This window comes from Meleagris gallopavo, chromosome 4 (assembly GCF_000146605.3).
Source record: "Meleagris gallopavo isolate NT-WF06-2002-E0010 breed Aviagen turkey brand Nicholas breeding stock chromosome 4, Turkey_5.1, whole genome shotgun sequence".
Taxonomy (NCBI): domain Eukaryota; kingdom Metazoa; phylum Chordata; class Aves; order Galliformes; family Phasianidae; genus Meleagris; species Meleagris gallopavo.
Window position 1 is genome coordinate 68,694,194 of NC_015014.2, and position 25,244 is coordinate 68,719,437.

A 25,244-nucleotide genomic window follows, 5' to 3' on the forward strand; every position below is an offset into this window, starting at 1 on the left:
CCTCGTTGCATCCCTGCAGGCCCTGACTACATTCCTATATTCTTCCCAAGTGGTCAGACCCTTTTTCCACATTTCATGGACCTTCTTCTTTCCTTTGAGCTTGCGCATGAGCTCCTTGCTCATCCACACAGGTCTCCCTGCCACCTTTTCCCGATTTCTTGCTCACAGGGACACACCGATCCTGAGCTTGGAAGAAGAGCTGTTTAAATGCTGACCAGCTCTCAGAGGCCCCCTTACCTTCTAACACCCGAGCCCACGGGATAGCTCCAAGTAGGTCCCGCAAGAGATCGAAGTTGGCTCTCCTGAAGTCCAGGGTAGCAATCCTACTTATTGCTTTGCTTCTTCCACTCAGAATCTTGAACTCCACCATCTCATGATCACTACAACCCAAGCTGCCCCCAACCTTTACTTCCTTAACAAGTCCATCCCCGTTGGTGAGAATAAGGTCCAGTAACACCCCTCCCCGCGTCGGTTCCTCCACCACCTGCATCAGAAAGTTGTCTTCAACGCACTGCAAGAACCATCTGGACCATGTGTGCCTGGCCATGTTGGTCGTCCAGCAAATATCTAGATAATTGAAGTCCCCCATAAGCACCAGTGCCTGGGAACGTGACGCTACATCCAGTTGCTTATGGAAGGCCTCATCGACCTCCTCATCCTGATCATGGGGCCTGTAGTATACCCCCACAACAGTGTCACCCTTACCAGCCTGTCCCTTGATTCTCACCCATAAGCTCTCCACTGCTACATCACTCTCCTCCAAGTGAGGTCCAATACATTCTAGCTGCTCTCTCACATAAAGAGCAACTCCACCACCCCGCCTAGCCAGCCGATCTTTCCTAAAAAGCACATAGCCCTCCATGATAACATTGCAGTCATGCGAGCTGTCCCACCACGTCTCCGTGATTGCAATGAGATCATGACCTCGCAACCGCACGCAGAACTCCAGCTCTTCCTGTTTATTCCCCATGCTACGCGCATTAGTATACAAGCACTTAAGAGAAGCAGCATCCCCCCACCCCTCTCCAAGCCTTTGAACTCCACTGTCTCCACCCATCAAGTTCTGTTTGGAGCCTCGAACTGCCCCTCAGTCCCAGCAGTCCTCATTTTGTCCCCTTCCCCCTTCACACCTAGTTTAAACACGTGTCAAAACTCCTTTCCTTCATTACATATTTACCATGTAGGATTCTGTGTAGCCCTGAAGGATTACTCTCAGCCCCAAAAACATGCACCAAAATAAAATCCCTTCACAAAACCTACTGAAAAAAAGCTTAGCTTTAGCACAGCAATTCACAAGTGCTTTTCTGCCACAGCACACAAATGTGAGAACCACAGTTTCAAATGTCACCAAATTAAAAACAAATAAAGCAGAGTTTCCTTTGGCAAACGTTTGGGAGCTGCAGCCCTCTCCATAAACCACTGTACTGGTCAACAGGATATCTACTATGCATGCACTCCCACTTCACATGATACCAAAAGCACCTCCTTTCACCACGCTTTATCTGGGACATGCAGCTCTGTCAGTGGGTACCCCATCATGACAGACAGGTCATACAAACTGCTTGTGTCATATCTACTCTGTTAGTATACTGAATTTCAGCCACCTGAGCTACTATCACAGAACTGCTCCAAGCAAGATATTTTAGTATTTCAAAAGAAGATTAAAAAACCCACTAACTTTAGCTGAAGACAAGGAGGCAGAGGAATGCAAAAATAATGAAATAAAGCTGTATTTTACCTTTCATACTATTAAGACTGCCCAAAAACTGTAAGAGCTGTAAGAGTGACTGTTCAGCATCTTGGCAAGATGAATGCCACACACTGCACATTGAGAGATACTGAGGATGAAAAAATGGCTACTAAAACTCCAAACAGCACGAAGCTTTTCCTCTCACACAGCACCTTAACCTTTCCCAAGCCACATGCTAAAAGACAAGATAACCTTGCCCAGGGAGCTTTTGTGAGCATGTTTGAGAATCACTAGTAAGAACAAAAAACCCAACCATAAAGTGAAGGTTCTGATAAGCCAAGTCTTTGTTGTACTCACAATCTTCAGTCCTGACTGGGGTGCACCTGAAGAAGGCGTGAGAAGCTGCTTAGCTATAGCTTCTCTCTGGGTCAAGCTGCTTGCACTCAGCACTGTACGAGATCCATCTTCATTAATGACCATGGAAGCCCCAGGGTGAACCTTTGGGCCATTTATGACAGCCTGCCTCAGCTCTTTGACATTCCAGGGAGTGACTGGCTGAGGATAGGTCAGTTTGGTAGCAAATACCTGGACAGGAAGGAAGAGAGGAGAGAAACAACTAGTTGTTCAGCTTTTGCTTTAAAAATAATAACAAGTTACTGAGAAAATAGGGTTGTCTGTTAATTCATAAAATGTAAACAGAAATTCTTTCTCAATCTATTGCCATGCCAAATGGATGCATTTCTGCTTTAAAATCTGCACTTTAAGAGCAGTAAACTATAGCCTTATGATTTTCAGCTGGAGCAGAAGAGAAACACTGAATTAGTAATTAAAAAAAAAAGCACTGTTTTAGATTCTGCAAACAAACTTATAATAAAGATAAAAACTGCATAACCATCAGGCTCACTGTTCTCATGTAGGCAAGCAGAAAAGACTGTTTATAAGTTCAGGATTGGTTTAATCTCTGAGACTCATTAAGGATGAAGGCTGTAACATACCTATGGACTTTTCTTTAAGGCTGTCAGGCCTGTTACAGGATACACTGTACAAAGATCAACATTGAAACAGGACCTACTTATGAAATTTTACTAATTCATTAACCAAGGAAGCAAGGGCAGCTCCTCTTTTTCCATCCTTTTTTCTAGGCTTAGTGTTGAGTATAACAGTAAGAATTTCTTGCTCTTCAATATTCCTTCATTAACACACTGGTAAGGTGGAATAAAATCTAGGCAAAAATCAGTAAACCTCTCCATTTTAAACTGCTTTCTGTGTAGCTGAAAGCACTGCTGTACAGTTCAGTATCATAGGAGGTACTCCTTTATTTCTTCTTACCATGGGAATGCCAATCTCATTGGTACCAATGTACATATCAGGGCAAATGACCGATCGAGCTGCAAAATCCACACGTTTTCCCATCATGTGCTTGCGGAACAGTCCTTCCTTTTTCTCTAATAGCTTTGAAAACAAAAGTTAACAATTAAATGGTGAAAAATAAAAGTGTGCAACATCAGGCAGATTCTCAAGACATTACAGCAATGAGAATCATGAGAACGCCAACGTACTGACCGCAAGTATTTCACTTATTTCTTATTCCATCCATTTCTCTCCCTTTTGCTGCCGGTGATACACAAAGATCAGAGTTTAAGACCCTCCCTGTTACCCACCTGACGAATACCAGGGTATTTCTCAGTCATCAATTTGTCCATGTCACTGTCAAACACAATGTTGACGTGGGTCTGAAGACGAATCCAAGCGTTATAAAGCTTGTCTGCAATGGTCTGTCCTGGAATCGTTGCCAACACGGAACGGTCCAGAGGCTCACTCTCCCCTGTCTCCTACAGAAACAATTTGGATTTAACAAAAAATACTTGCTGATTATCACATGACATAGCAAATGCAACTCATCCATGAAACTAATTTGAAACTGTCATTACAGTTAGGTGTTCAGAGAGGTCTGATGTCAAGATTTAGAAACATAAAGAGATCTCCACAGATTGCAGCTATATTCCAGAAGCATTTTAATAACTGACTGCTTGGCAAACAGTCCTCTTTCTAGATTAGCTTTTTTACTGGCTAGTTTGTGTGGGCTAAGAACCACCATGCTACTGGAAAGCCCAATGTTAAAATAAAAGCACAAATCTGAGAGCTTGCATCACTTTGTTCTCACAGTCCAGAAGTCTGTACACACTTTTTAAGGGCACATCCCCACCTAGTGGTTACATTTTCAGTAACTAAAACGTATTGAAAACCCTTACACTTCAGGATGTAAACCATATCCAGCTGAAATTACATCCAATATCAAAGAATTCTTAATAACACAATTTATAAACAAATCTAAAACAAAAGCATTCAGCGTGTTTATGATTTGTTTCTGCTCTGTAGGTTACATGTGTTGGTTAACCTGCACTATTTTTTACTCCAAATGAGACAAGTTTCTTCCTTTGTAGAACAGTACATTGCAGTGAGCATATCTGCCAGAAATACAGGATTTCCTCCAGTTGTGCACAGCACCACAGAGACTTCCAGAAAAATATTAGGCTTCATATCAATGGAAGCAAATAGCTGGAACACTGATGACACTCAAAAAAAAGTGTATAACCATAAGACAGAACAAACCCAAGCAAAAGCTCAGTATATAATCCAGATTGAATCTAGCTTATTTTTCTTCACAGTTATGTTCTCAAAGTGGGAATCTCAAGGGCAAAGGATACATGCCTTAAAACTCCACACAAACTGTTGCACACTGTATGTCAGTTATTTTTTCTGAAGGGCTTCCAGGACTTAAATGAGTGATTGCACAGATATTTAATGCTCTGCAAACTCACAGTCCAACCTACAGTCAGCGCCTCTGTGGAGGAACCCTGTGATTCACAGCCCGAACACAGAAGTTTTCTCCTTGCAAGGCTTCTCAATATTGATACAGAAAAACAGTATGAAGCCACATAGCTTGGATCAATAATAGTGACACACTTCATTCCTACTATATTATCACATAAACTGGTTGGAAGCAAGCAAGCATTGTTACTAATTACTTTTATGGTTAAAAACAACCAAGATTACACTTCATAGAATGGCCTGGGTTGAAAAGGACCTCAAAGATCATCTAGTTTCAACATCCCCCCTTTCCTCCTCAGCCAACCAGCAGACCAGGCTGCCCAGAGCCACATCCAGCCTGGCCTTGAATGCCTCCAGGGATGGGGCATCCACAGCCTCCTTGGGCAACCTGTTCCAGTGCTTCACCACCCTCTGGATGAAAAACTTCCTTCTATTATCTAACCGAAACCTCCCCTGTCTCAGTTTAAAACCATTCCCCCTTGTCCTATCACTACCCACCGTCGTAAATAGCCAGCCCACCTCCTGTTCATATGCTTCCTTCAAGTACTGGAAGGCCACAATGAAGTCTCCCTGGAGCCTTCTCTTCTCCAAGTCAAACAAGCCCAGTTCCCTCAACCTTTTCTCCAGCCCTCTGATCATCTTAGTGCCCTGCTAGGCCTAGGAGATACAGTAGCTTCCCCCTCCACCATTTTTCATTCAATAAGATGTTGAAGATTTATTCTAAACTGTTTCTGCTGTCCATATTTCATTTTCCAGTAACAGGAGTCTGCTGTGTCTCACAAAGTAGTCTAACACAAAACAAGCATTAAGGAAGTATACATTAAGTGTTCTAGCTTTTTGCAGCAGGTAGCTGAGTAGAAAGAGACACAAGGAAAAATATGTATGGAAAACAGATCTAGCAGCATACATTCCAGCAGTCCAAGCAAAACCTGTTACTGGAACAGTATGAACAGGAGCCTACCATGAACTGTAACCATATATCAAAAAAGCAGATAATAAAATAACCAGCAACTCTTACTGTTTGGATTTTGTCTTCTACAATTTTAATTGGCTGGCACTGTTCTTTTGCCATGAAAACCAAGAGCTTCCTGATCAGGGTGGCATCTTTCATGACAGCCTGAAGGTTCACAGTCTGACCATTTGTAAACATCCGATCTCCAACACGATTTATAGGACGATACCTACAGCAGATCAAAATCATTTTAGAAAATTAACATTGCCAAAAGATAACATAATAAGCCCCAAGCATTCTGAGCTAATTCTTCAATGCGTGAAACATAATGCCTCTGAACTAACAGAGAGCATTTAAAACTTCATTTATTATACTGAGGCAGTCATAAAAGAGGAATGATTCCATAACAAGAAATTCTGCTGCACCATACAGCCATAATATTCACATATTCTGTAAGTTGAAATATTAATACCAAAATATGCTTTTGTAAAAACTAGCATGCATCTTCTGACTCCTCAGGAGATGTGCTAAACTCTGTGACTTCTTCTGTGCTTGTTTGGGGAATTTTTACCTTGAAGGTGGAACTACAAGCAGATCTAAAAAAAACATATCTGGGCTGAAAGCTGAGTCCTTATGGGGATCCATCCCAGGGAAGAGGTAACGCAGAAAGAAACCTGAAGAGATAAACACACCATCACTGCTTTTGTTTGAGAATTCAAACCCCCAGATACGCTTGGTCAATCAAGTCAAAAGACTCTGCCAAGTTAAATACAAGAGAGCTTGTTTAAAAGAACATTTGGGCAAAAGTACTTTAAAAAGAATGTTATTGTTCTTCTTGGTCACATCTTTTTTTAGAAACAATTATGAATGGAAATACAGAGCACAACAAAAGAAAAATGTCAAGAGAGCTGGAGGAAACAGTTCACAGCTACTGGCTGTGACTACAACATGAAATCCCTCAATTTTTCTTTCCCACTGTATGCACATTCAGTGCACAGGAAACTCAAAACATTCAGTCTTCAACCAATAAAACCATGGGGAATAGTAAACACAGAGCCACACAGACATTATATTCTCCATAAACAACAACCAAGCTTTGAGAAATAGCAATTTGATAACAGCTGATCAAACTAGGTCACCAAATGCTCTGCCTTTACTAGGAACCAGCCCTATTTGTCCCTAAAAATCAATCTTTCAACCAAGAGCTCTTAAGGCAAATGTACAGATTTGAAAAGGAATTCACACAGGAACAAACATTACCTTCATTCTTCCACAGAGCCAAGACAAAGTCCTTGGCAGTCATTGGTGTCAGGTATCCTCTCTTCCCTAACTGAGTTTCATCAATAGCTAAAAGGAAAGAAAAAGGGGAGAGGGGTGAGAATAATAAGTTAGTTTGAAAGGGCTGGGTTTTTTTTTTTTTTGCTTACAGTGGTGTTTCCAGCAAAGGGAAAGATTGAAAATAGTAACCAATGTATCTATTTGATGTGCTACCTTCTTTAAAGTAGTGTCATTAATTTCATATCCTAAAAGCAAACGTTAATCAAAGAGTCTTCTCAGTACTGAAAAAGTAAGCCTTATATTATCATCCAGTGGTCACATAAAAGTAAATGAAACAAAACTCATCCCTAGCAGCTGAAGCATGTTTTATTTGATTAACAGCAAACTGTACCACTTATTTAAATGATCACATCCACAGATCAAAACAAAAATGAAGAGTCTGCCTGTTGCTCAAAAAGTCACAAGCGTAAGACAAGAATTACTAATGAGACCAAGATTCACCTGAAATACCTTGGTCTTTGCAAGCTGACAGGAAGGAAATATTTCTTAATAATACTTCACATGTGAACATTGGAAGTGTCTACAAGAATAAGGCAAGCTATTCTAATTGTGGCAACTCCCCTGACTATCCAGAACAACTATTTAAATGACTAAGATAACAAAACACGCCACCAGACTGGGAGCTGCTCTAAGGAGTGTAGAGATAGAAAGCCCAAAGTAGTATTTGACAACCTCATGTCACTCAAAAGTAGTACCACTGGGATATCCACACTTTCCTGCCTTTGTTGAAGGTGTCACAGATGGAATGCTAAAGCAGACACCTGGAATTTAATGGAAACTGGGTAATCTACTGCTGAACTTACTGTGTTTTTTCCTTTGTTTTTATTATTATTATTATTATTTTTTTAATACAGAAGTCAAAAGCTCATATTCATTGTTAGGAATTTGTCCATCTTAAATACAGGGAAGTAAGTGCAAACATATTTGAGCAGAAGGCAAACATCTTACCTACTGGTTCATCCGTGACACCTTCCACTCCTGCCTTATGAAACACTGTAGAAGGGTAAGTTACTGTCAGCTTGCTGTTATGTTCTTTTCGCACCAGTGATCTCCTTGATCTTAAAGGAAAACAGAAAAAAAAAGAGACTTACACTATTTGACTTCACACCACCTATTTAATTCCTCACATAGCTAAACTTACTTGCAGTTTGGGCATTTCTTCGAAGTCATATGTGCTTTCCAGAACTGGGATATCAATTTATTTCTACACTCACAAACATTTTTCACCTGGTGAGCAAAAACAGAAAGCAGAAAAGAAAGCATATTTCATACAAAGCTAATTGTTACTCAAACTTTGGGCCAGGGAAAAAGATATTTTTACACATTTTACTCTAAATGTAACACAGTTCAAAACTCAAAAAGTAATTCTAGAGTCTGCATAATCAAACGCAGACTTTCCTCTGTACATTATTATATTACACAGACAAAATTTGAGGTCCCAAGAGGAGCACTGATTCTACTTACGTTTGAACACTGATCACTCAGTTCTTGACTTTGCAATATTTCATCAACATGGCGATTTAATTCTTCTTCAATTTCTAGAGCTGTTGCATCTGCACTTTGCTCTAAAAACTGAAAGAAATAGAATATAGATAGGTTTGTAATTACAGCACTATCAACTAAAAAAAAAAAAAAATTAGGAGAAAGACAGACTACTTGCCCTATTTAAGATGACTTCAAGATCATGGACAGCATGAAGCAACCCATGCTCCAGAACCTTCAGTTGACTTAGCAGCAAATGAACCACAGCTCGAGTACATGTCAGCATGTGACAATTTAAACAAGAACCTCGAATTAGAAGGTATAGTTTCTGGAACAAAAAGAGGGGAAAAAAAGTTATTCTGGTAGATTTATTAGATTGCATATGTGTTGTCACTCAAGAGTAATGCTATATAAGTAGTCAAGTATCATTCACAATGACCTAGTTTTCTGGTATACAAGGACCTGCAGGTACAAATACACAAATATCTCTGTTGTGAGCTTGAACAGGACCTGACTGTCCATTTGGAAACTCTAGGATAAAAGTAGGTAGTTGCTGGACACCATCCCTCACTTCAGTTGTGAGACAACAATTAAGCATACATACATCAAAAAACAGAGGGTTGTAGACAGTCAGAGGCAGTTCTATATGGCCAAAGTGCCCTGGGCAGTTGCTGAAGTTCTGCATGCACGTTGCACACGCTTCTTTGGAATCAGGAGGCCCCAGAGCCAGGTCGTACAATCCATTAACAGAAGGATTGCCCACGTTATCCAAATACTGAGGATTTGTTATGGCTTTTACGCTCAGTTTCCTGAAGTAGAAAAGGATAAAAATCAGTGGCAGAAAAAAAAAAAACAAACACAAGAAAAATGGGAAATACGCTTTAATGTTACAGCCAGCATTGACACTGACTGATGAAAACACCTTTCTGCAAGCATGCTGGGCACACACGGACATATCAATAGGGCTGCCTGCACCACGGTAAAATACATCTCTTATATATTTAACAACCGCATGAGGAAGTCACGTAACGTCACCGGCTGCCCCATGCCATAGAACTCTTCCGTCTTCCCTACAGAGAACGCAGCACCCCAGCACTCAGCGACCATGGTGGGGGAAAACCATTTGCCACTGCGGCCGGGACGCAGGCAGACTACACATCCCGGCATGCTGCGCGCCCAAAGCCCATAGCTGTGTACTGCCGCCGCCGCGCAAGGCACCCTGGGAGTTGCGGTCCTTTAGGCGGCGCACGCACCCCCGCTCGGCTGGAAGGCGGCAGGACGCAGCGCGCCTCGGATCCTCACCTGATCTCTTCGGCGGTGTACAACCCGAAGGAGACCTTGGCGAACCGCCACCACGGCACTGCTTTCGGCGGCCTCATAGCGAACGGGCAGATCTCCCCGAAACAGCGCTCGGAGCCGCCGAGCAGCCGAGGGCGGAAGCACGCGGTCCTAGCGGCGGACGGAAAGGCGGGGCCGGGCGCTACCACACACCGCCGGGGGGAGGCGGGACGGAGAGCTTATCCCCCGCCGCCGCAGGAGTGAGAGTGCCTTCCTTCCCACAGATCGCTGCGCGAGGGCCGGCATGGCGGCACGGCGGGTGGGGGTGAGCTCCTGGCATCGAGTGCTGTCGCTGAGCGGGCGGTGCGGCCGGTAAGGCTCCACCATTCCTTCAGAGCGAGGAGAGAGGAGCGAAGGCAGTGAAGGGATGAGGAGGGGAGTTAAGGCACGAAAGGCGCGAAAAGACGCGCATGTGCGGCGCTGTGAGCATGTGGGGGCGCGCTGTGCGCATGCGTGGTGCGGCCTCGGAGGCGTGAGGCGGCCTGGCAGAGTTGGAGTTTTCTCTTGGGTCTCTCTGCACCACAGGCTTGGGCTCGAGGTGTTAAAGTGGCCTAATACCTGCATAAGCGGCAGATTGGGGTTGACTTAAAGGTGTTCCTCGAGTGAAAGGCTACTGTGCCTGCTGTGCTGTGTATGGGCAAAGCGTGGCTCGTGTCTGAGATGATGAGGGCATGGCCTGTATATAAATACCTAGCAAGTGGCAGCAGTTTTTACGTGTCACTTTAAAGCATTTAGGCGTATTAACAGCATCTTCAGCATCCAGAAGGGTCTTGAATATCTTCAGGGGAGACTCCATGACCTCTCTGGCAGCCTTCTTTAATTTATGTTCACAATTTGCTTTCTTAGATGCCACTATTCATGAAAGCTACTTTATAGCCACACTACCCTCAAATTCAATTACAAATTTTTGATTTGTCCAGAACTTCGTTGATATAGCTTTGCTCTATTAGTTTGACCTCTATTCTTTCAAAACTCTGATTGGTTTACAGGTGCTCTTCTACTAATACAGCTCTTGGGAAGACTGTTGAAAACTCAGAAGGTACGATGCTGTAATTAGGAGTTCTTTCATTTTCCAGCTTCCACACAGCATAGTTTGTCATACAAAGGAGATAGTGAGTGCCATCTTTCCCCTCTTTACTTTCTTATCATCTTCACTGTGCAGTGATTTCCTGGCTTAATTTGTTTGGTCCTCCTCACTCCAGCCAGCTATCCATGTCCAATCCATGAGCTGCCCAATTACTGTTTGAAATGGAATAAGGTTTTGATATCCCCAACATCCAATGACAAGGAGTTGTCACTTACTCTAGAGAATACAGCTCAAGATGTAAGATACAGGATAAGGATGATTATGGAAATGTTTATGAGTAGGTGGATAGGTCTCTCTGAAGTAGAAGAAAACTCAAACTTGTGATCCTGTCTACACACAGGACTTCTGCTGCCAGCTTCTTCTGTTACCTGATGTAGTGGTCTATATCACACTGTGGTTTTGAAGGCTTTGATTAAGTACTTTTGACTATATTAGCTTAAATAATTGGTTTTCCTTAGGTTGGGGTTTTCTATTTTTTTCTAATAATGATTTTGTTTCTTGTAGATGCTCGAGAAGAAATAGTGCTCCCACGAAGGAAAACTTGGTGAGTGTGTACTATAGGAATGTGTCTTGGCCTAGAAAAAAGCATCACTGCTTGACAGCTAAATTTAATCTTGTCTGTGAATGAGATTGGAACTTGGTTGTGGTAGAAGACAATCTTACATTGCTAACTGCTGAAAGAGGCTTTTTATCTCTGAGGGGAAAAAAAAGCGTTGTTTATGTTGGTTTTAATTAGTATTTCATTGGAAGGTGTTGAAAAAGAGAAATCATGTTGTTCTACTCTTAGACTTAATGTCCCAGTAATGGATTTGCTGCTGACTGAATGCTCTAAGAATATTTGTCATCCTTCCTCTTTGTGCAGAGTATGTGTACTCTGTTCCTGCCCTCTTTTTTGGAAACAGTTAAAAGAATTGCAGTTGAAAGTATTGTTCTGTTACTTTTTCATAATTCATAATTCGACCATTCATAAGCTGCAGGCTAAAATCCTGTTTAGAAATGATGCAGTGGAACAAAAGTTATTTTGTTGGGATTTTCCTAATACTCTAAAGGACTTAATCTGAAATTGCAGGACAGTACAGCAGAAATTAAATAAATAGCCAAATGATGTCTGCATGCAAGCTCCAAATAAGACCACCTGCACCTGAACGCTTTCAGTAGTCTGTTCCTTGTTTGCCTGAAACATAACCAAAGTCTTAAGGATCCATAGGTAGAAGAGAGGAACTCATGTATCCATCTTCACAGCTGGGATACTCTTCAGGGGCTCTGAGAAGAGCATTCCAAGGATTTTTTTCTTTGTTCTTTCTGAATGTTCTCTGGTAATGTATAATAAAGGCAGTGTTCATAGCAGGAGGCTTAAATTCTTTTCTGTTTTGTTTTGTTGGTTTTTTTTTCTCAGTCTTGTCTTTCCTGTGGTTCGAGGACAGACTGTTCTTCCAGTTCCCATTGTGAAAAGTCATGTTTTTTAAGTGAAGCAAAAACGCCTATTTTTTTAGAACTGAAAATCTTTACAATCCTGTACTTAAGCTGCCTAACATTAAAAATGTGCAACCTAGTATTAATGAAAGCTTCTTTTTCACCTAGGGATAAACTAGCAGTTCTCCAAACATTGGCTTCTACTGTAAAAAGGGTGAGTAGTTTTGTTATGATCACAGATAGGGGTTGGTTTGTGCATCATCTTGCACACTACTTGTCACTCTGAAGGCTCTGACTTCTACTTTGGCCAGAAATAGAAGGTAGAACTCATACATCGTGTTTGGTTTTTTTAACAGTTTCACTTTTGCTCAGCTCACTTTTGCTCAACTATCAGTGAAAGCTGTGCATTTTTATCAGGCTTTTGCAAAAATCAGGAGGGGCTGGGGCACCTCTTCTATGAGGAAAGTTGAGGGAACTGGGATTGTTTAGCTTGGAAAAGAGAAGGCTCCAGGGAGACCTCATTGTGGCCTTCCAGTATTTGAAGGGAGCATATAAACAGGAGGGGGAATGGCTGTTTACGAGGGTGGATATTGATAGGGCAAGGGGGAATGGTTTTAAATTGAGACGGGAGGTTTAGGTTAGATGTTAGGAGGAAGTTTTTCATCCAGAGGGTGGTGACACACTGGAACAGGTTGCCCAAGGAGGCTGTGGATGCCCCATCCCTGGAGGCATTCAAGGCCAGGCTGGATGTGGCTCTGGGCAGCCTGGTCTGCTGGTTGGCGACCCTGCACATAGCAGGGGGTTGGAACTGGATGATCATTGTGATCCTTTTCAACCCAGGCCATTCTATGATTCTAAATTTTGCAAATCATCTCAGGTCTCCTGAGACTGTTAGAGGTGCTGATCTTACTTTCTTTGCACTCAGTGCTTGCCCTGTTACAGTAAAGACCATTTTGTAGTTGCTCTGTTAGCCCGCATGTGTGTGCGTAATGCAGATGCTTTTTAAACAGTTTCCAAATAGCTGAACCCATTCTGAGTGTGGAATTTTTGTAGCATGCAGTTGAGGTGGTACTTATGGTGGAGCTGTCCGTAATGCCTCCATTCCATGAGGCACTGTGCCTGAGTACATAACAAAAAGTTTCAGTCCTGGGTTCTCCTTCCTACAGGATCCTACTGCTGCTCATTATATGTTCCAGGATGACCCTTACCTTATGCCAAGAAATTCAGCCACTGCTGTGAGTATTTCCCATGAAATCCTTGATAGCTGTCTAGTTGGAATCCTACAGTAAGTCTTTAGGCTAGGCATTTAACTCATTGTAGCTGTATTTGCATACATTGGGTATAGAATGTGAGTCAGTGCTATGTACAGATTTTGTGATTGCAGTTTATTTAAGTTGAATTATGTGTAATTTAAAACCAGGTAGTTAGTGGTATGCTTGTTACTACACAAACAGCATGTGATTAATTAACCATTCTAGTCAGCCCCTGGCAATCTTAGCTTTAGCAATGAACAGCTGGGTGGTTTAAAGTTGGCTGATGCCAGCAAATGTAGATACAAAATAGAGAGAAACTTCCTCATGCCATGTGTCTAAGAAGAGAATCTTGAGGTACTAATGTGAGATTTAAGGCATCTGATCCATAGCTAAGTAATAGAGAAGTATATTACAGTGTAATTTAAGGAATAGACATGCTTACCTTGTTATTATACCAGAAAATGTATCTGGAATGTCATCTTTTCCCTGTGCCTTTATTAAGAGTTGAAGAAAAAGCGTGAGTTTCATTTGGTCCCATTGGACCCCTCTATATTATGGAAACTGTTCTTCCTTCCTCTCAGCCTTTTAGTTACATGTTTCATCAAACTCTTGTTCTCTCTTTCCTATGCAGCGTCTGTTCTCATTGTCGAAGGAGTCTGGGAGAAATGCTGCCAAATATATTATTAAGGAATTTCCTCACTTCTTTGACAAGATTCTTGCTGAACCTAACATACCAGTAAGCTTTTTGCTGTTCATTTTCATTGTGTTTGTGTATTGTCAGGTAGTGAAATCAACTGTAAGACTGGGCCAAAACTAATGTTAACAGTTGATTTTGTTAACTAGTGTTGTAATGATGAGGTTGGAGCATATGCTTGACTTGTCCTCTGTGCTTTTAGAGTTTGATGCCTGAGATATGTACACCTCAGATTGAAGGTGTGAGTGAGGAAGCTCTGAAAGAGCGCATCAACCTCCGAATGGTGAAAGCTTCAGTGGACCTGTTTGATCAGCTCCTACAAGCAGGTATGGTCATCACCTGCCAGGTTCCAGGATGGAGCTCTGCTTAAATCGTGCAAAAACTTCTTTTAGTAGCTGGCACAGTTCTTTACAGAGAGAGTGGTGAGGTGCTGGAACAGCTGCCCAGAGAGGCTGTGGATGCCCCGTCCCTGGAGGTGTTCAAGGCCAGGTTGGATGGGGCCCTGGGCAGCCTGGTCTGGTATTAAATGGGGAGGTTGGTGGCCCTGCATGTGGCAGGGGGTTGGAGATTCATGATCCTTGAGGTTCCTTCCAACCCTGGCCATTCTGTGATTCTGTGGCACAGGCTAATTAATGTGAGATAGTCCCCTTGAATGAGAAATGTAGCTGGTTCATGTGTTGCCACTTGTCTGCAGGGGAATGTCATTTGACCCATGCATAAATATAGAATTCTCTCTTTGCACAGGGTAACTACCACTGGAGGAGGTCTAGGCTTTGTATGGAGGCAATTTCATGACAGTGTTGCTCATTTGTCGGTTTTAAATTTGTATGCTAGGAAGTGAATCACCCAGTATCTCAAAGCAAGCTGTAGTCAGGAAAAGCAGCTGACATTTCAGTTGTTGTTCACAGTTCGGGCTGCCAGCTGCTACTTCCTTCTCCCACATGATCAGAAAAACTCATTCAGTGACACTAACAGAAGCAGAAATACTCATGTCCACTGCTGAAGTTATCTTCTACTATAAGTAGGTTGGTTAAGGTGTTAATTTCATATCTCTATATCACAGAATTGCTAGAGAACTTCTTTGTCAGAAGAGAAAATAGTAATCTGTTACAACTGTACTTAGAATGATGATGTTTTTTCATTTCTTGTGAGTGCTGTACATCATTATTTCCTGTAGGTACGCCTGTATCTCTGGAGACCACAAACAGCCTTTTAGATTTGTTATGCTTTTATGGAGATGGAGAATCTACTCAGGAAAAGGAATCTGAAGAAAAAGAGGATTTGGAAGAATCAGAGGTATGAAAAAGCTTTGAGCTCTATTTCTCTCTTTTTTAAGTTGCAAGAGCATATTAAGGTGATTTCAAGGTTTTTCCCTGTGCCCATTTACCTGGCAGATGGTGTGAGGCAGGTCAGATGCAGTCAGCATCTCCTAGAAATACAGCAGTTACAAAAATCCTGTGTCTGACCTACCAGCAAAAGCTGAGCTTAATATCTGGAATCTTGTATTGACTAGTTCTGCTGAACTGTGTTTAAATACCCGTTTCCATTACCAGATTTGGTTTTATCGTTTACCTCCAAAGACTTCTCTAATGAAGATTTAATGAAGTTGAGGGCTTCTTGTTGACAGCTCAGAGAATCAGTCCGTGGATGCAACAATAGATGTGTTTGGCAGCACCTGTCCCTGGGATGATTGTTGAGAGAGAGAGGGTTTTATACTTTGTATGATGTAATTATTCCCTTCCACTCCACAAATGCATTTAATTCATCTTGTATTTTTAGTAACAAACAGTATTTTTAATCTCATTATCACTCCTTAAATATCATAGTCTAAATAATTTTATTGTAACTCATTCAAGATACTCATCTTTGGTAACGTAAAAATTGCTGTTGAATTTCTGTAACTAAAACACATCATTTGATGTTTAATTGTAACTTTGGATTCTCACTTTGCAAAAATCTTTTCAGGTGAATGCTTCAGAGCAGGAGACTCCAAAGAGACCTCCCCAGAGAGGATCGCACCCATCTGCCTCTAGGTGGAGGTACAGGAAGTGTTGCCAGTATTCCTGTTTCCAGAGTGCTGTGCACTCACACTGTCATTAGAAAAATGATATGAAGACTTACTAGCAGTCCATACTTGCAGATATTAATCTTTAGAACATCTGCATTGGCTAAATTTTTGAAGCATTGGTGGAGATCTAGAAAGTGATTGTAGAATAGTTCAAAGGGTGAGGATGGATGTGTTTTGAGTGCCAGCCCTAAAGATACCTTTTATTGAGTTCGTTAGCATTGAGCTCGTGTGTCAATTCCAGGGAAAACAACAGTGCTGAAAGGATATTTAAGATAATGCCAGAGAGGAACGCCCACTCCTACTGCACAATGATCCGTGGGATGGTGAAGGTAAAATTCTCTTTAGTGCTAGGAGGGCTTTTTTCAACTTGTGAAATCTCACATGCAGAGATCGTTTATTTGCTTAATTCATTTATTTTTTCCAGCACGGGGCTTCTGCTAAAGCTTATGACATGTACACAGAACTGCTGAATGACAGGCACAAGGGTAAGCATCTCCTGTTTTGAATGATGGTCTTCTAAGTAGTAGAAAGGAGTTGTGGGTATGTGAATGTTTTGTTCATGGCAGTGATGATTGGCGCAGGGGTACGGACCTCAGCTGGATCATGGGAGCTGAGTGCAAACTGCTGAGTTCAGTGCAGCTGGCGTGTGGCTGGCACACTGGAAACAGGTTTGCATGAGAACTTCGCCAAAGACTGAGCCATGTTACAACAAGTAGTTCTCCACGGAATGTTGTTGTCAGTTGGAATGAATTAGGCTTGTTTTTTGTTACGTTTTCCAGCTGATGTGCACACCTTCAATGCGCTGATTACAGCAGTCCCATTTCTGAAGGACAGGTTCCTGGAAAGATGGGAATTAATCAAGGTAAGCAGGTAAAAGAAAGGGCTAATAATGCAGGGACTGAGTCTGCATTGTAAGTTTGCAATTGTTCACAGACTGATGCTGAAAATGAGCTTTGTAAGAAGTTATCAGTATCTGCTGCAAAGGAATTAATGCTGGTTTAGATACCAATTAGCTGTTAAGGAGTGAACAATGTACAAAATCCAGCTTTGTCCTTGCAGAACAGTTTGTTTTCTGAGAACATACTGATCCAAGAACTGCCAAGCCAGAAAGTAATTGGGAAATTATGATCATAAAATCATAGGATATAATGGGAAGTTTAAAAAAATAGATTTAAAGCTCCTCTCTGAATTGTGATTAATGGTGTTGGAAATGCAATTTAGAGGAGTAGTAACATTAGAGATTCCAGTACTAACGAGGTGATAACATCAGTAAGGAAGAGTAATTAGTAAACTTAACAATTTCTTTGACGTTCTGGTCAGAAGTCTCAAAGATCTGATGTGATGTCATTTGGCAGTCTTGTTTCTCAGTCAGATTAATTAAAGATGAGGTGGTTGTCCCTGAAGTGATCACTTGAGGCAGTGTTGTTCACTTGCAGGCTATGAAAAGGTTTAGACTGGGGAAATATCTCTGTCTCCTTCAGTGATGATAAACTGTGATCCATCGTGTGTGATGGTTATGTGTGAAGTTTATGTGAAGCACTAAGGATTTTGTTGTTGTTTTTCAAGACGTTCTTGAACCACATGGCTCAGCAGGAAGTGCAACCAAATGTGCGAACCTTTAATGCTGTGCTGAAGACTCTGAGAAGATGTGGTGGTGTAGGCAGAAGTATGGCTGTGCCAGTAATAAAGGAGATGGAAGCACTTGAAATCGGTAAGAGAACCAGAATCCACAGCCAGAAGAAAGTGTTTGGATGCTAAAATTAGGACCGTGTTTATTGTTATTGTTAATTGTTATATATTGTTAACCTAGCTCTTGAAGGACAGGTGTGGGCATGCAGTGGGCACAACAGATTTGGTGTGTTGTGAAGGGTGCTTTGCCCAAATAACAGCTTGCTGATACACTAAAGATGTGCAGAGAGGAAAGCTAGGTACAAAATTTTACTGCTTTTAAATTAGAGCAGGGAAGCTTGGCCATGTCCCTTAGCAATATGATGCTCCAGCTGATTGTTCATGCTTAGATACTGTCTCTTCCAGTACGGTGTTTGTAAACGAGGTCTGTCTGTCATTAGGGTGAAAAGGGAGAGAGGTGATTGAGTAAATTATGAGTAGTGCCTGACCAGAAGGCCTGGAGACAGTGAATCAGAGCTTGAGCATAATGCTCAGTTAAGAATGTTGTGGTAATTTCAATCTTTTTGCTTTTCAGAGCCTAGCCTTGCAACGTATGATCATCTTCTCTCTATATTCTATAGAACTGGTATGTGCAGTATTACCTTGTCTGTGAGTGTATCTCAAGTAACATCTGGTTTCAGTGCTTTCCAAATGCAATGGATAAGAGCAGTTGATTTTTGACCTCACATAGAGCTTCTTAGGCATGCAGTCCTGGCCTTGTTAACTGTTCTGTCTGATTCCAGTTGAGTGAACAAAATGCTACGGAGTATCATTACTTCTTAAAAAGATGAAAGAGTCCTTCTGCTTTGTGTGTGAACTGCACAAGCTGAAAAGAAAACCTATTTTCTTGAGTTGCTAAAGGCTACTCAGTCTTTGTGGAGGAGATTCTGTACCAACAAAGTTCATAGTGCAGCTGAGATGTGACATTGCTTATTTGTTTGTCCTACAGTTGATCTTGCCCCATCAGGCATCATCTCTGAGGTGCTAGATGATGTTGAAAAGAGGAGCTTCACTCCCCAGGACCCTGATGACGGTATGAATTTCAATCTATCTGCCAGTCAGGTGTTGGAGGGGGCAGCTGTAACAGCTTGAGCAGCTGTGGGTGCTGAAGAGGTGGATGATGTACTCCAACACCTGTCTTTGTTGCACGTGTTCTCTGCCTTAGGTCAAAGAAGAGAACGTAGCTTTTGTAAAACTGCCCAGGCTCAGACAGCTCACCTGTATTGCTCTGTTGTCAAATTTAGCTGAACATTCAGTTTCTAATTGAAAATGTCATGTCTGTGCCTTGGGAGGCTGGGTTAGTGGGTTGCTGGACGTCTTGCTGAAAGCTGGAAACTAACAGATTTCATTTTTTCCCTTTCAGGCAAATTTTTTATCAGTGCCATGCAGGTGGTAAGTAACTCATCTCTGCAATCAGAAGTCATTTGAGCCCTCTAGCTTTTCCTGGATTGTCTGTGAGTTTTCCAGCCTGTCATGTAAGATTTAGCTCTCAGTGTCATTCTCTTTTTCACCTGTGTCCATCACCTTCTTCAACCTTCCTACATAATCCTGCAGTTTTTCGTTTGATGTTTCTCAGTTGGTAACTTGCCTGATGCATGCATTTCTTGGTACACCGAGCAACACAGCTGCCTGTGTTCTGTGCCTGCATCCTGCTTCTAGCAGCAGTCAGCTACCTCCACGCCAGAGAGTGTCAGTGTAGCTCACTCAGCAGCTTTGCTTTTGCCCACAGGGAGTCACTCATTTGTCCCAAGTAAGAAAAGTGCCCAGGCAGTCACTGTGCTGAATTGCATTCTGTTAAGAACGTTTGCTGTCAAACTGTTACTTGTCTGTGTGAAAGTGAGCCTTGGGAGAAAGTGTTAAGTGTTACATTTGGTAGCTTTAAAATCTGACTTGTTTGTTGCAGTGCTGTGATCTTAAGGATATCAAGCTTGCCTATCGTTTAAATAAGGCAATGGAGAAGGGAGACAATTGGAAGTTCTTGGACATGGATCGGTTAAATTTGTACTGGTGAGTGAAGTGAGGTTAATATTCAGTGTCTTGAGTGTTGTTATCAATTTGAGTACAAACTGAGATTTGAACATTGTGCAGGAAGATGCTTTGTTAAACATCAGATATTGTGTGTGCAGTTTGGAAATTAGTTAACAAAGAAGCTCTTAAGAAGAGCAGTAGCTAGGATTCATTTTTGGTTTATGGCCTTTCTCAAACTGAAATGAAGCATCTTGGAGTGTAGTGAGTTCATGAGTTCAGAAATGTCAGAAGGCCAAATGTGTAAAACGTATCAGAGATGATCATTATTGAAGGTCATACCTCCTTTAGTGGTCCCTCTCACATTACAGAACTGTTACCTGCCCAGGAGGACAGAGAAGGATCAGTAGAAGGTTGTAAACCCAGCTCTTCCATCTCCTTAGTTTAGCATAATCTCCATCCAACATTATACTAACAGCTGAATCTTTTACAGTCCTGTTATCCACTTAGGATGGCAGTTTAGGAGACCACAACAAAGTAGCACATATGTGGTGGCTGCATCTCTGTTACATGTGATGATCGCAGATATATTCAGGCACCAAACTTTCAGGCAGTTTTGCCATTTGACAGTAATCATGGCATCTGACTCATCTTTGCTAATGTAATTAAGTGCTGCGGTCGCAAAATGTAATTAACAACTTAGAGTATACTGATTTGAAGAAAAGCATACTAAGACATTGTAGCTAAAGATGCTCCTGTAAATTCATTAAAATAATAATCTGGTCCTTCTGTGTGCTTCGTGGGACCTAATTGTTACTGAATTAGAGCCATTTTCCCTCCTGTAGGTCAAGATTCTTCTCGTTGTTGTGTATGATGGAACAAATTGATGTCGTGTTGAAATGGTACAAAGAGATGAGCCCTTCGGTGAGTGTTTCTTACTGTAAGCTTTAAAGCTTTACAGTGGAGAACAGTTACAGTTCACTGAAGTGATTCTTCCTTTGTCAGCTCTTCTATCCAAGTCCTAAAAATATCTTGGACCTCCTCCAAGCCCTGGATGCAGCCAACCACTTGGAAATGATCCCTTCAGTCTGGGAAGGTTGGTGGGAACCACGTGGCTACGTGGGCCATTGCTCGGATACAAGCTGGCAGCACAGCGGGAGGTGTTGGGGAATACTTGGTGGTGCTCAGAGAGCTGCAGTCAGATGCTTTGGCAAGAAGGATGTTATTCCTGAGTGCAGCGGGGAGGTTAATGTGGTAGAGAAAATTTCTGCTATCAGTTCTGCCCAGTCAGAGAGGTCGTGGCTGTGCCATGTTTAAATGCCAGTAAGAATTAGAAGTCATTGTCTGGGGAAACTGAATGCTTACCAGGCAGCAGTAGCTTAAGCAACTGCCCAGGTTTAACTTGTGTAAATTCTTTGCCTGTTCTTTGCTTTTTAAGCTGGGGAGACAAGAATGCAAATATGGTCTTTAGCATATAGAAAATATCCTACTGACTGCTATTTTTCTCTAAACAGATATGAAACAGCTAGGGTTTAGTAAGAGACGAGATCTTTTGGAAGAACTTTTGTCCTTGATGAGCAGGGATCAGCAGCCTGAAGAGGTAAGGAAGCTGTGGGCACACGGTTGCTGTCCCTTGGCTGTGCTGTGCTTGAGCTGTCTCGCTATCCCCAGATCTTTGAGATCCAGTTGCTGTGTTTATGCTATTACAAGTTTCCAGATCTGTCTGAGTTTGTCCAGATCTGCTGAGCTCTTCCGATTGTCTTCAGTATGTAAAGAAACCTCAAATACAGAAGGGGATGACTTCTGTACCAGGGTTTGGAAGAGGAATCCTTCAGTGAGGGCTGTTGAGCAAGAACATAACACATCTCTGGGGGTGCTTATGGCAGCATTCAGGGATTTTTGCCAAAGATGTCACTGCCGTAACTCTTCATCTTGAGAAACCAGCTAAAGCCTTAGATCTCTAAACACAGCTCTCCTCTCCAGAGTTGTTTTGGAGCCTGACTTGTGGGAGCAGTTGTCCTGACAGAAGAGAGATTCTTTTCTGCCAAGATCATCTGCTATTAATTGGCAGAACGAAATCATGCTGGGGCAGACCTACAGTATCTGTAGAGGATGTAGGAGAAATGGCATTGAAGCGGATAACGTTGATTGCAGAGGTTTTAGCATTAACAGTGTGATCATTTCACAGATTCAGCTGGCATTTGCCAAGTGTGCAGAAGATATCAAAACAGTCCACGAGCAATCTGGGAAGGATCAGGCCCCAGTGGAATGGACAGGCAGTGCCCTGGGCAGTGTCACTGTGGTGTTTTCTAGGGCTGGGAGAACCCAGGATGCGTGGTACGTGTGTGGCTGTCAGGAGCTCTTTGGTGATGCTGTAACTCTGGTGTAATCAGAAAATCCAAATCTTAATGGCTGCTTCTCTAGGAATGCTACTGCAGAAAAAGGGATGTGGGTCAGTCCTGCTGGGGATGTTGCTGGGCTTTTTTCTTAATTTTCTTGTTCATTTTTGACACCAAGCTGTAGCTGTGTGTCTTTAAAATGGTTGGAAGTAAGCACAGGAAGCATGGCATAGAGCGTTGGCCACTTGCTTGTGGCAAGGTAGGACTTCCTGTCACTTTAATAAGAACAGCTGATTTCTTACAGCTTCCCATTTCCTAATATTTAGAATTCTTCACCAAACTCCTAAAGAGTTTGAATCATATAATTCTTAATTAGACCTACGTCTAATTAAAACTAAAGTGAACGTTTTTAGAACCCTTCAGAAGCTAGAATCGGCTGTCCTGAATGCTCTCAAATTAAAATACTGGTTAAAATATCCAGCCTCCAAACATGAGGTTCTGAGCCATTTTCTGTTAAATGTAGGTGCTTTCTTTGCACTCGTTTCTTGGACACAAAATTAGTAAGAGCCTTTCTAGAAGCATCTAAGGTTTCAAAGTAAACTTGTCACCAGTCACACTTGTCATTTGTTCTGTAGTATTTGAAGGTGTTCTGTGTTGAGCTGTTCAGTGATGTTAGGTTAGGATGCATCTGTAAGCATCTGGAATGGGATCTGCTGGAACTGGGGGGTGTCTCCAGGAAATAGAACTCACCTGTGTTTCATCTAGGCTTTGTCCCAGATGTTTAATACCTGTCTATGCCCATTTTGTTTTTAATTTTCCTTTTGAACAGGAGCATGATGGAGCATTTCCAGCAAATCAATAGGATTCCCACGTGAGTACATCCAGGCTCTGACTTTGTGTGCCCAGTCTCCTTTTGGCTGAGACCTTGCACTTCCATTGTGACCGATAACAGTGGACCATATCTGAGTGCAGCTGTTAACAGCACTTTGTGCTTGCCCTTTTCTGCAAGCTTTTGCTAGTCTGGAAGGAAGACTTCATGCTGGTCCCTTCAGAGCCCTTGTATCAGTTTGGGGAATAGGAAAAGGAATTCTCTGAGATTGTACTGCAGTTGGTGGTTCTTAGGTTGTGAATGTGAAAGGAAGGTGGTTTCCATGTTGTTACAAATGGATCTGAAGGCTGTCTGGTTGCAGTGTCCCCTGCTCCCCTGCAGCACCAGCTGTGAACACTTACTTGCTTCCCTGCTGAAAGGCAACAAATGGGCAGCAGCTGTCAAAGGTAACAAAGGAGCAGAGCCAGCCCTACAACATGAAGGAGCTGGAGGAGCAGAGCTAGAGTCAGTGGCTCCCTGTGCCCACGGACATCACAGCAGCCTCTGGCAGAGACACGCTGCCTGGGATTTTAACCACTGTTCTCCTACTGTTTCTGTACCTCTAGTAGCCACAGCATAGGCTTTGTGGGGGCTGTAAAGGGGGGAGGCTTATTTAGACTGATGTAAAGGTGGGGTTTTCATCCTGGGCAGCGAGCTGCTGCCATCTATTTTTGTGCACTACTGCTTTCTGTAAGTTTTAGGAGTTCCAAAGTGCATCACATGGGTACGGGGTGAAGGCTGAGGTGCACTTGTAACAGCTCTGGCTGGTTATGTCATCTGAAAAGTGTCACCTCCTTTCCCACCCTAAGGCAGCTGCGTGCAGTAAGCTCATGGCCACCTCACCTCGGGCCCTGTGAACCACCACCCTTTGCTTTTGCTCTTACAGTGACCTTGTGATGGATGAGTTCTTGAACTGTGCTAAACAAACCAATTCTCCAGATGAGGCAATTAAGCTGGTAAAGCTGGCAGTGTCCCTTGGTCTTCCTTCATCGCAGAAGCTAAAAAGCAGAGTAGAGAAGGAATTTGAACTCTCTGAAAACCAGAAGTAAGTTGGACTGCTTTATGGTATTGCTGTAGGGGTATAGCAGGCAGGGTGTTAGAGGGATAATTCCTGTGCAAAGGCTTCTCTGCAAGCACAGCTGAGAGAACTTGCTTTCAGAATGATGTGCTTTTGTGTTGACTGCTTCTTTCACACCTCAAAAAATAACCCCCTTTGATCACACCTAGAAGGGAATGAATGTGACCTTTCACTGCAGGGTTACCCACACCACCACTCAGATTTCTTATCACCTTTCCCCCCCAGAATCTTTTCCGAGCAGGCTCTGATCTCTGAAAAGACATTGATTTCAGGTGCATTAAAGCAAGGAAATGGTACAGGGCCACCAGTGTATTTCACAGCTTCTCAGGTTTGTGGTCAACCCTCAATGCGTTGTTGACCGCTGTGGTTTGTTGCTGAGCCTCTGTGGTCACACTCAGAGGACGGCCTAGCCTGCTCCTAGCCAGCAAATGAGTAGAAGTTCCTGCAGCCTTGATAGCTGGCCCACCAGTCTGGGTAACTGAAGTAGTCTGCTTTGCCAGAGATGGGTGTGCTTGGACCAAATGCTGGGTGGACCTGTCCCTTGTGGCAGTAGGCATCAGCAGCCCATAGCGTTCTCCTTGGAGCAGGATTACCCTGTGCTTTGGATATTTTGTTTCAAGCAATAGGTTCCAAAGGTTTTTTTCAACATATTTTTACTCAATTGTTTAATATCTGCAGGAAGGCACTGGAGAGCATCCAGTCAGACAGTGACAGCAGCGACAGTGACAGCGACCATGACTAGCTGGCCTCCCTGCCTTCCCTTTGGGGAAAACTGGAGTGCTCCAGTGAGACACATGCTGCTTTCTGGAGGCTGCTCAGCAGCAGAGCCTGTTGGCAGCTTGAGCGACAGTTCTCTGGGACCTCCTGGGACTTAAACCAGCACTAATTTAATTCCTTCCATGCTGACTTCACTTAAATATGAAGTTTACTCTGTATGTAAATGCTGTAAGTAACGTGGTATTCATTGTCTGTGGTGTTAATTCTCATCCATTTGGTGTTGGGACAGGCCTTGGACTGTAGAGGAAAAGCTGCCATTTGTTTCAGCCTCTGTACAGCTGAATGCTGCATCTAATAAATGGCTGAATTCTGGTAATCTCTGTCCAAAAAGTGTTGGTTACAAAGTGCTGCTGGTCTGGAAGGGACCACAAGGAAACCTGTTCTCAGCTTGCAGAGGAATCT

General features: G+C 42.6%; 2 protein-coding genes and 1 non-coding gene across 3 annotated transcripts; 2 read left to right on the top strand and 1 right to left on the bottom strand.

Moving 5' to 3' along the window:
* Positions 1–1,888: 1,888 nt before the first annotated feature.
* On the bottom strand, positions 1,889–9,773 carry LOC104910917 (DNA-directed RNA polymerase I subunit RPA1-like). Its single transcript, XM_010710665.2, has 12 exons — positions 9,597–9,773; positions 8,899–9,103; positions 8,473–8,622; positions 8,277–8,384; positions 7,954–8,039; positions 7,761–7,870; positions 6,735–6,821; positions 6,046–6,148; positions 5,541–5,703; positions 3,352–3,522; positions 3,020–3,142; positions 1,889–2,275 (listed from the first exon to the last, which is right to left on the bottom strand). The coding sequence occupies exons 1-12, from the start codon at positions 9,671–9,673 to the stop codon at positions 1,904–1,906; spliced, it is 1,755 nt and encodes a 584-aa protein (XP_010708967.1). The 5' UTR covers positions 9,674–9,773; the 3' UTR covers positions 1,889–1,903.
* Positions 9,774–9,788: 15 nt separating this feature from the next.
* On the top strand, positions 9,789–25,158 carry PTCD3 (pentatricopeptide repeat domain 3). The gene is made up of 24 exons (XM_010710616.3): positions 9,789–9,944; positions 10,622–10,671; positions 11,224–11,263; positions 12,301–12,346; positions 13,299–13,367; positions 14,017–14,121; positions 14,282–14,405; positions 15,257–15,375; positions 16,045–16,118; positions 16,389–16,476; positions 16,572–16,632; positions 16,927–17,009; positions 17,714–17,858; positions 18,351–18,401; positions 18,765–18,848; positions 19,179–19,207; positions 19,719–19,822; positions 20,626–20,704; positions 20,786–20,876; positions 21,295–21,380; positions 21,969–22,117; positions 22,949–22,990; positions 23,874–24,032; positions 24,744–25,158. Exons 1-24 carry the CDS (start codon positions 9,877–9,879, stop codon positions 24,805–24,807), a joined length of 2,010 nt encoding a protein of 669 aa, XP_010708918.1. The 5' UTR covers positions 9,789–9,876; the 3' UTR covers positions 24,808–25,158.
* Positions 16,707–16,849, top strand: LOC116216635. The gene has a single exon (XR_004159777.1). It is a non-coding gene; the product is annotated as a small nucleolar RNA SNORD94 (small nucleolar RNA).
* Positions 25,159–25,244: the final 86 nt, after the last annotated feature.

Excerpts from the sequence above, each read along its gene's own strand:
- LOC104910917 (XM_010710665.2), bottom strand. The coding sequence starts at position 9,673 with ATGAGGCCGCCGAAAGCAGTGCCGTGGTGGCGGTTCGCCAAGGTCTCC. Across the intron at positions 8,040-8,276 it reads TGAGTGATCAGTGTTCAAAC|GTGAAAAATGTTTGTGAGTG; the intron begins GTAAGTAGAATC and ends TTTGCTCACCAG. Across the intron at positions 2,276-3,019 it reads ATGAGATTGGCATTCCCATG|GTATTTGCTACCAAACTGAC; the intron begins GTAAGAAGAAAT and ends CTTCCTGTCCAG.
- PTCD3 (XM_010710616.3), top strand. The coding sequence starts at position 9,877 with ATGGCGGCACGGCGGGTGGGGGTGAGCTCCTGGCATCGAGTGCTGTCG. Across the intron at positions 14,122-14,281 it reads TTGCTGAACCTAACATACCA|AGTTTGATGCCTGAGATATG; the intron begins GTAAGCTTTTTG and ends CTGTGCTTTTAG. Across the intron at positions 17,859-18,350 it reads GATGGAAGCACTTGAAATCG|AGCCTAGCCTTGCAACGTAT; the intron begins GTAAGAGAACCA and ends TTTGCTTTTCAG.